At 43.9% G+C, this 10,000-nt stretch overlaps 2 protein-coding genes across 7 annotated transcripts in view; both read left to right on the top strand.

Annotated features, from left to right (window-relative positions):
• LOC122131659 (adenosine kinase-like) overlaps window positions 1-110 on the top strand; it is a gene marked incomplete at its 5' end in the record, with an annotated part of 11,611 nt that extends 11,501 nt beyond the window's left edge. Inside the window, one exon of the mRNA XM_042706293.1 lies at window positions 1-110. This exon is cut by the window's left edge and continues 663 nt beyond it.
• A 3,518-nt stretch (window positions 111-3,628) lies between these two features.
• On the top strand, window positions 3,629-9,994 carry LOC122131658 (histone acetyltransferase KAT6B-like). 6 transcript variants are annotated; one of them, XM_042706288.1, is made up of 5 exons: window positions 3,629-4,310; window positions 5,067-5,162; window positions 5,534-5,591; window positions 6,661-6,748; window positions 7,116-9,994. In XM_042706288.1, the coding sequence occupies exon 5, from the start codon at window positions 7,370-7,372 to the stop codon at window positions 8,048-8,050; it is 681 nt and encodes a 226-aa protein (XP_042562222.1). In that variant the 5' UTR covers window positions 3,629-4,310; window positions 5,067-5,162; window positions 5,534-5,591; window positions 6,661-6,748; window positions 7,116-7,369; the 3' UTR covers window positions 8,051-9,994. The 6 variants fall into 6 exon arrangements, with proteins under 6 accessions (XP_042562222.1, XP_042562223.1, XP_042562225.1 ...); XM_042706289.1 differs by lacking the exon at window positions 5,067-5,162; XM_042706290.1 differs by lacking the exons at window positions 3,629-4,310; window positions 5,067-5,162 and adding an exon at window positions 4,317-4,737.
• The last annotated feature ends 6 nt before the right edge of the window (window positions 9,995-10,000 follow it).

Genomic DNA, 10,000 nt, shown 5'->3' with positions numbered 1-10,000 from the left:
AGGTCAAGGTCTGTCTGCATGCTCTTTAACTCTTGGGCCAAGCGTCACCGTGACTCGTGAATCGGACAAGACGAATAAATAAAGAAAGAGGAAAAAAAGATTGAAAATGATTTTGAATGTGAACCACGTGCTGTTTGCCTTGCTAATCTATTTCCATTTACTGTGGGGGAAGAGTTGTTGGGTGGGAGGCTGAGTGGGTAGGGGGGAGAGTAACAAGTAGGGTAACAAGCTAATCAATCCTGTGCCTGATCTCACACACACACACACACACATACGCACGCTTTCACATGTGTAGATTGCTTAACCAGCAGAAAGGGGAGGGCAGTGGAGTGGTGGGAGTTGGGGACTAGGGTGAGATGTGGGGGGGGGGGGGGCTACTCAGCCTTCTCAGCTGGGCGCAGTGGGGCTCTCTCTCTCTCTCTCCTGGATGTGGATTGCCCGCCCGCAGGGGTCCTTCTCTCCCAGTTATGGGATTAGTGGGCTGGCTCATAGTGGCGACCGTTAGAAGGGACCCGTAAATGAGGCTGATCCCAGCTGTGTTCTGAACGTCGTGTGTTATGGATGCTTCTAGAAATATGTGAGGGGAGGTGGGGGGGTTGTTGGGTATGGATGTAGGAGTGAGGATGGGTGTGGGTGGATGGATGTAGGAGTGAGGATGGGTGTCAGAGAGAGTTCAGAGGGAGTCTTAACCCCACCTTCTCTCGACCAGGGTGATTGAAGACAAGCAAGCAGATACATACACACACACACACACACACACACACCACCCTTGATATGTGATGGTTAGCCTGATAGTGTGTAACATGTGCCTGGCAGTGTTGAATGTGTTGGGGCTTAGATGTAGCTGAGATGATTATGTCAGGCAGGCTTTTTATGTGCTGACAGAGTGTGAGTGTGTGGGTGAACGATTTCCTCTTACGCCAAGTACATCATGCCCCTGCCTGTATTCCGTTTACTGTTAGAGGGAAAAACTCAATGATTGATGACTTGTATCATACATGCATCCATGTAACAAATCCCCTTCACATACTGTGGCATAACATAGTGTGCGTTGAGATGAGAAGAATTAAGTGAACTGATCTAGTAATTGATGTAGGTCTAACCGGTGGTAGGGGTGTCTGCGTTGTGATTTGTGAATGACTGACATGACAACGGGACATCAGGGGGTCTTTTATTCTGAGGGGACGGACAGTAAGGCACAGTCTCAACTCCTCTTCCCAAACAAATAGAAGCACAGGTCATAAACTGATTAATACAATATATGAGATATAAAAATAGTATTGAGTATAATTTAAAGAGAAACTGCACTCTTAAAGGTGCGTTTTGAGCTGTAAACACACATGAAACCGTGCTGGTTTTAATATTCACAAAATTTACATTTTTATTCAAATCTGCATTTTATTGGTTGAAAATGACTCAACGCGTCATCTACTGTTTAAAATCACCTCAAACCTTGTAAGGCCGATGCTGATGTAGAGTCGACCGTTTGGGATTTCTCTACGTCATTAAATGGGCGGCCCAGCTGATCATCATTCACAGGAGTTTATCGCCCCCTCAGCCCCTTGCCTACTCTTTAGCAGTGTTCAAACGAAGTAGCTATTGCTACGGATTCTGTAGCAATGACTGACTAGTGCTACGAATTATGTAGCGATAGTCCGTTAACAGTCCACGCCCCCTGGGGTCCATACAGATGTTGCTGGTACAGTGGTCAACATGGATCTCTTCCATTAAGTCGATTCGGATTCAAATCCACCTGACCTTTAGCTGAAGAGCTGCTACACTGACTAAGCCGTGTCATGGAGGCGCACCCTGCAGGGAGCACTAACGACCGGAGGTGCCCACTCCAAGGATCAACTCCTGTGGGACATTACAATAAACGCTAAATACCTGCTAACACTAACATGCTATACACAAGCTAATTTACTAGGGTTTTTTCCATAGACAGCATAGCTGAGCATTTAAGGGCTAGCTACTTGAGGCTAGTTACAGACTTATACTACAGCATGTGACAATAACAGTAATACAAATATAAAGAAATAAATCAGATACCAGGAAAATACTACACACAAGGTGTGTAAATACACATTTATTAGTTCATAAATATAGGCCTACTAGATGGGTATATATGATAAAGTAATTCATTGGATCCCTCCTCCCAAGAATTAGCAATACAGGAAAGAGGCAAGGGGGACGGGGATAAAAAGAAATATTACAAGCGGGCAGGAAACCCCATAGACCACCCACTATTGAGCCCTGCTGGCTTTGGGCCACTTACTGTAAATCAAGTGTGTCAAAATAAAAGCCATCTTTGTGTAATTATAAAAACATAAACTATCACCTGTAGGTAGCAATTGATACTGATAGTGGCACTTGTTTTGCGGCATTCTGAGATGTTGCAGCCAAATTGTCATTCAGTAAATGGGTACAGATTTCTCGATGCTTTTTTGTGGTGTCTTTTCCCCTAAGTTGCACATGGGTACGTTTTGAAAGGGTGCAGATTTCTGATTGGACAAGATCACACTCGGTGGCAGCTGGTTCATTTTCTACTCAAGGTGACAGATGGCAAAACACAAACACAAAAAAGCTGGAAGCGTGATCAGGCAATGGAGTATCTGCCCCGTTTGCAGTCAAAAATGTCCCTCATCTTATTCTCTAAAAAGACGTTATCTGCTATTCCCAGACATTTTAATTAATCTGCTTTTTGCCTACACTTTGTATTCCTCGTTTGTTTTGCTGTTGTGTGTGTGTGTGTGGAGGCCATTGTCAGATTGATAAACATGACAGTTCCAACCCTCGATGAAATGTTAGGCTGACAGGTTTCGTTTTGAACAGCTGTGAAGGAATACAAACAAGCAGTCACGACGACCAGCTCTATCTTCCTCTGTGTGGCTGATGACGAGCTCCCCTTTGGACGTGGGTTTTGACGTGAGGAAAGGAGACGTGGGTAGCGGTGTCGTCCCCCCGCAGATGGGCAAACGCGTTTTTCCGAGCACCAGTGTGGCATTTGGCAGCGAGTGAGCTAGGGGGATGGGCGCACCATGCGATGGCACATGCATTAGTTCAATTATCCCCAGACCCTCGAAGCCGTGGAGGACCTGCTGGGGCCCGAGTGACATTCATTATATGTGGACACAGATGTCTTTTGTCACTCCTGACATGAATCCTAACTACATCTGATCAGCCTGGGCATATGACACTCTTTGTCAGTCAATCAATTGATATCATCATTCAGAGCTCATCTGAACAAATATTGAAAATATTCATGTTTTTATGTGAACATTCTTAAAACACAACTGATGTATGTAGACTTTATTTTTTTTTAAATCCTCAATTTTAAATATACGGTTTTAGGAACTCTTGAAATATCTGTCAATCCGTAGTCATCAATTTACATCTGTGTATGTGGCCTATTAGAAATCCTGAATCTGCCTCTGGAATGCGTGTGTTGGTTCCGCTGGATGTTTGCTTAATGGAATGTCACTAGGTGTCCTCATAATCTTCAAATGGAAATCTTACATAAATGCATTGTGTCAGCGGTGTGGTGATGCATGACAATTGCTAATATTTGTTGTCATTCGCATGTCACTCAGTACTACCGTGATAGCAACATACTGTCACAGCTAATAGCAGCTGTTCAGATGACAACAGTGGAGTCAACCACTTCAAATAAGACACTTCTATTTACTACCCCTCTGAGCTGCTGATTATTTGTGATGGTGTGTAACAACCTGACACAAATAGTAAACAGATCCATACTAGAAGAGCAACTCGCTTAATAAGATATCCCCTGGTGCACTATCATCTCATCCAGCTGGACGCCGCACGGTGAAGATAATTGGATACATCAACAGAGGAAGTTTTTATTTCCCTGTAGGAAAAAACAGCGATGTGGGGTAATAAACCGCACAACCTATGGATAATGTGGTTATAGCAGTGTATTTAGATCGTATTGACAAGTCATTAAAATGCACTTCAGTTTGTGTTGAGCATGTCAATAGACACCCGAACGCGAGAGTAAGAGAACTGATGTATTTTCTTGTGATCACCATATGAACGCACACAGGGGCGACGATCCGCTACAATAAACTGGGGATGTCTACAGTGAGGAAGGGGGAGGGTACCACTTTGTCACAGACTGCTATGTAGATTAACCTTTCAATTAGTTATTATCAGGTCCGCTCTGCCACCGCGAGAATTGCTGCGTGTGTTCAAATATAGTGTATGGATTAATCCTTTGAAACCTACATTTTGGGGGCTTTCAATCATCGTGTTAATGAAGAGAGGTCTCGAGGATAAAAAAACTTGAAAAGGTAACTACCAGCAAAATGTTCGCGTTGCTTCTCCACCATTTGCAAGGTTACATTTACACCATTGCTTGACACTTGGATTGTGTTTGTTCGCGTACGCTACCGGTCGCTCGGGATTCGTTCTTGTTGTACAAATGATGCCATTTATGTTGATAAATTAACCAAAGATCGGAATTAATCTCATGATGGATAGCCTAACGAGTGTATCATGTATAGGCACTCAAGGCGGAGCAGTGAGATTGTAACGTAGACTATGCTTGCGATATTGAATGGATAGGCTATGGATTTTCTTTTTCTCCCGAAGGTTTTATTTTCCCAGTGGACATATTTAATTTGATAAATAATAAATAGCCCGAACCCATGTGGCTTATTTGCAAGACAAGCAACGTTAAGATAGCTCCTTACGTCAAGCGTGCCTTACAGTTTGGGGGTGAGTAGGATATTTCATCAATGTGAAAGCACAATATTGTGTAAGATCTCAAGTCGACAGCATGTCGGACGGAAAATGCCTATCGCTAGCACAGCCAAAAGAAACGCGCGTCTTTTAACTCGAGTGTGACTTACATTTTATGTAGGCTATACAGTCAACGAGCTAATGCAGCGACAAATAATTTCGCCACGCAGGACAGTAGCAATAACGTGTTCTTGTTATCTCATTGCTGCTACATTTAGTACATAATGTTATATATTTTAACAGTATCCAATTTATCTCTAAAATGTAACAAATCACTCTCAAGTGTAACTGATTGTTTCATTCAGTGTTCGTAAAGGTGGGCTTGTCTACAAATTGATGTTTGTAGCCTACTTGGAGATATTATTGCACATCACCATCTTTGATTGGGATCAGTGATTAAGGTACGTAGGCTAGTCTCTAAAAGTCACCCTACGCTAGGCATTTTTGTCCTGTCAAAATATGATTAGCGCACAAAGTAAACGAGTGTGTCATCTCCATTACATGAGCTGGCACCTTAAGAGGCGGGTCAATTGTAGGTAGTGGCAAATTATGTAGCCAACACACGCCCCTTTTGGTTGTGCGTATATGTAATGATTGACATGTACTTTATCAAACCAGAAATCTGATCTTGTCTTTACAACCAATATTAAAGTTGCTAGGGAGGGCACATTAGTGTGTAGGTAAGGTTTAATGAGACTCCATTGGATTGTAATCAGTGTCATGTCGGATTCATGTAAACTACAACATTGTAACAAAATGGCGACTGTTTTAGGCAACATCAGCAGCAGGCAGCAGCGGTGCTCTTCGCAACCTCACTACTAAATTTCAAGGTTTGTATTTTGACCTTTGGTTCATCACTCTTGCACAAATATTTCAGCAGTGCATTTCCCCGTGAAATAAAGTACGTTAGCATCTCGGTCGCTGCCACGAATTCTAAGCGTCGCTTAACGTTAGCTCACAAACAGCAAGTTGGCTACCTAGCCATGTAGCTCGCTAGCTAGCTGGCTAATCTGCATTTTGACAAGTCTGGCTGGCTCTGTTGCGGTAACATTAGCCAACAACATAGTTAGCAAGCTACTTTGTTTTGCAGCAAGTTGCAAACTTGCTATGGGGTTGTCATTAGTAGAAGTTGCATAATTGCGTCGTATGACATCAGTGTCAACTGAGTATAAAACTGGTAATTTGAGATTTGTCATTTTAGCTGCTGTTAGCTAGCAGGCAAGACACTTTGCTGTATATAGCAACATTGGTTTGGCAAAATACTGGATAGCATGCAAAGCTAATGGCTTGACATACTTTGCAAACGGATGTAAAAAATATGGTAAAGCACTTCTGTATGTTTTATGCAAATATGACGACCTGTGACAGTGATGATCTAAGGAAAATAGTGATGTCAGCCAATGCTTCTTGTAAGCTGTTGACTTCAAGGCACCTCTCCATCTGGCTAACGTTAGCTTGTTAGCTACTTAGGAAGCTAGGATAGCATAGCTACATTGTCGTGTTATTTTATCCAGCTAGTAAGCGAGATTATATGCCTTGCCGGATCGAGAAGTTATTATGACAGTGGCTGAAACTATATTTTATTGAAACGTTCGGTTTAAAAAGCAATGCATCCGTTTTCTCAGCCGCGGTACAACTTTGACCCTGGTACAGTGAAGAGTGGAGGTTTGATGTCACCATTTGGTAGTTCAGAGATCCGAGAGAAGTCACACGTATAAAATGTGTCACCTGCTGGTTGTTCCTTGCACTTCTCTGTACATGAAGAGTTGCTGCAAGGGAACTGATTTTATTCAGGCGAAGCACAACCTAATTGACTTGTGGATTGGTAATTATGGCAAATGCATGTTATAGAAACGGAAACCTTTTTAAAAAATAAATATATTTGTTTTTCCTCAACAGTTGCAAAACATCAGTAGTTGGGGTTACATTGGGATGAATGCAGAGAGGATGGAATACACTTCCCTAATCCTACACTTCCGGATTCTAGGTATTCTGTCATGTTTGATTTGCACCAGAGAGGGGAAATAAGGTCTTCATTTACAGTTTTTTTTTGTCAACATCAGTCCTTTCTCAGTCAATGATTCCTTTTGTACTGGATAAGGAAGTAGGCTGGTAAGATTAGCAAATAATGTGTGCATTATGTAGAATGAAATCTTCCCTATGTTTGAACATTTAGTTTATAATTCTGTCCTTGTCCACAGACTGTAATTGTTGATTGTTGATTGTTTAATTTTGTAATGTAGAGTTTATTACAAGGGGCACACACTGTAGTGTTTGCCATAACACACAGCATTTGTGTAGTCATGTGCCTTTGTTGATTTTTTGTGTATGTTTTGTATTCTCCTTTCTTGTAGGTGTCCCAGTGGAATTATAAAATGTGTCTGTACGCCAGCTCTTTGGTAGATGAGCATCCTGACAATTGAGGAATTATCTCCTGAATCTTTACCCGTCTCTGTCACTATATCTCGGAATTACATAAACATGCCTTGATGCTGTTTTGCATCACATAACGTGCTTTGTCCTGAGGATGTTTTAACAGTCTCACACCGTGGAGAAAGAGGACGGAATTATTTATGGATCGCTTTTTCCCACGTCATACCGCCTAACCATGGTAAAACTCGCCAACCCTCTATACACGGAGTGGATTTTAGAGGCAATTCAGAAGATCAAACGGCAAAAGCAGCGGCCTTCCGAGGAGCGGATTTGCCACGCTGTTGCCACCTTGCACGGCTTGGACAAGAAGACCGTTCTCGAGGAGTTGGAATTAGGCGTCCATGATGGCGCCGTGCTCAAGGTTACCAACAAGGGCAGTGCCTCGTACAAAGACCCGGGTCATCCTGGACGTATGGCGCCTCTCAACCACGTGGCCGCCGCCCAGGCTGTGCCCCAGCAGTCCACCACCAAGGATCTCCATAAAGGATCTACCTTGAGCTCTGGAGACCTGCGGCACATCGACTGGAATAAGGTCCTTCGCCGGGCCCTCGAGGGTCTGGACGACTCGCACGGCTCCTCACTGAAGAACATCGAACGCTACCTGAGGAACCAGGAGGACTTGGTCCACGTTATCGCCAACCCTGCCTTCCAGCAGCGGCTCAGGCTGGCCGCCAAGCGAGCCGTCAGCAGGGGAGGCCTCCTCAAGAATGGGCCGCGGTACAGGCTCTGCAGCGGGGCCGACGCGAGGACCGTAGTGCGCGGATCCTGTTCCTCTTTGTCACCCATGGCGACCATCACTCTGCTTCCTCATGAGCGAGATCAGGTACATCCACCAATTTCAATTTCACCACTCTAACCTGTTTTTGGTTGAAGTTTCAATTTCACCACTCTTACCTGTCTTTGGTTGAAGTTGCCATTTCACCACTCTTACCTGTTTTTGGTTGAAGTTGCCATTTCAATTTCACCACTCTTACCTGTCTTTGGTTGAAGTTTTCAATTTCACCACTCTTACCTGTTTTTGGTTGAAGTTGCCATTTGAAAACTTATTTTTTTCGGTATTGCAATGAAATATGGTCTTACCATGACATTTCTGTGGGATAAGATGTTGACTGTTGTCTGTTTATATGGTTCCATGGCGATATGGGTCTATCTGTGGTATACCTTTTGGAACCCTTGCCAAATCCAGTGTCTACTAAGCCTTAGATTACACTAAGGCTGTACTACAGCTTTCATTGTGGTGCTTGAGACCTTTAAGTCAGTACATCAAATCTGCATGAACATGAACTCGCATTGACCTCACAAAAGTGGAGCAAGCTGCACAACCCAATCCGCCTCATGTAACGTTTGAGTTGGTGGCCCTACCCTGCCACGGCCAGTTATTTGTTCTCGATTACCTAGAGACGGGGCCAACCACAAGAAATGTTGTGGTTTCTGCTTGTAAACACAGCCCTGGGCCAAAGTTCCCTCCCTGCATGGTTGTGAGTGAGTGAGTGCGATAAGATTCCCCCCCTCAAGTCACAATGATGCATTGTAGAGACTTGTCTGTAAACAGATGGTGATGCTCTAGCTCCTTTTAGACAACTACTGCAGAGGTGTCAGTCAAGACAAAGCCCTTAGCAGCAGAAGCCTGCTCGTTTGTGCTGTAGGTTTTACTCTATACGGGTCGTTTTTTATTATTACTTTTTGTCAACAACTCCTTGTTGGTATTGCGGTGGTGAAAACGGTGCCTCCTGTGATGTTGGTTGTTTGATGTGGTGATCTACTGGAATGTTGTGATTTGGAGGGACGGTGAGACTTCAGCCAGCATCTGTGGTTCCCTAGTGCGTGTGTGTGTGTGTGGTGTGTGTGTGTGTGTGTGCGTGCGTGTGTGTGGGGGTGTGTGCGTGTGTGCATGCACATGTGGGGGAGGAGGTGTCAATGTTTCAGTTAGATTTGAATCTCCTGAAACAAGACGTTCCATTCCATGACATGGCCTAGTAGCCTTATGTGTCAGCAACACCACAACACACCACCAACAACACACCTCTCTGTTTCAATAACATCAGCAAATGTCACTTAAACCCCAAAAAACATGATGAGTTGAAATCACCAATGAGACTAAATGTTGACTAAGTGTTGTTGCTGTGGTTAGAGAAGCTGTACTGTGTTTGTGACAGAGGTAACCCAACCAGTATACTGTTGCTGAGACAAGATGAGTCAGTTTGTTTTTCTGCCCATCTTATTTTAGCGTGGTGGTATTGTTGAGAGAATATAACCGACTAAAATGCTATGTGTGACTGGACTTAGGCTTTCGCATGTCATCTTGCCTTTGGCTCAAGGTTTTCCACAATGTTCATCTCGGATGCTTTTTACATAAGTCATGTGACTGATTTCAGGATTCCAAGGAGTGAAAATATCCTTGAGTGACTCGCAGAGATTGTGGATATTTTTGCCTTCCGGTCTTGTTTACTGCATGTAATTGCCACTTTGGTTGTCTCCTTTTCTTCTTCCTCTTCTTTCAAAGTCTCCCTTCGCTTGCACAGTTATGACACAGAGTCAGACGAGGTTAACTGCTATCTTATGGCCCAGGCCTCGCTTGTTTGCGAAGACTCCTGCGGTTTCATCTGAGCAGAACTGGACTCTGTTTTTTCTTTTGCGCCGGTGCCAGAAGTGCCACCCCACGTCTGATGAAATGAAAAACGATCCAACCTTGAGCGAGCGGGAGCCTCTGGCCGCAGAAGCTAAGGGGAAGGAATGAGATGTTGTTCAGCAGCGTTATGTAACCCTTTGAGCCCACAGTGGAGCAGAGACTCTGCTGTTTGTCCAC

The sequence above is a fragment of the Clupea harengus genome, unplaced genomic scaffold (assembly GCF_900700415.2).
Source record: "Clupea harengus unplaced genomic scaffold, Ch_v2.0.2, whole genome shotgun sequence".
NCBI classification, from domain to species: domain Eukaryota; kingdom Metazoa; phylum Chordata; class Actinopteri; order Clupeiformes; family Clupeidae; genus Clupea; species Clupea harengus.
The sequence above is the reverse complement of the archived record's forward strand: the minus strand, read 5'-3'. Positions and strand labels throughout refer to the sequence as shown.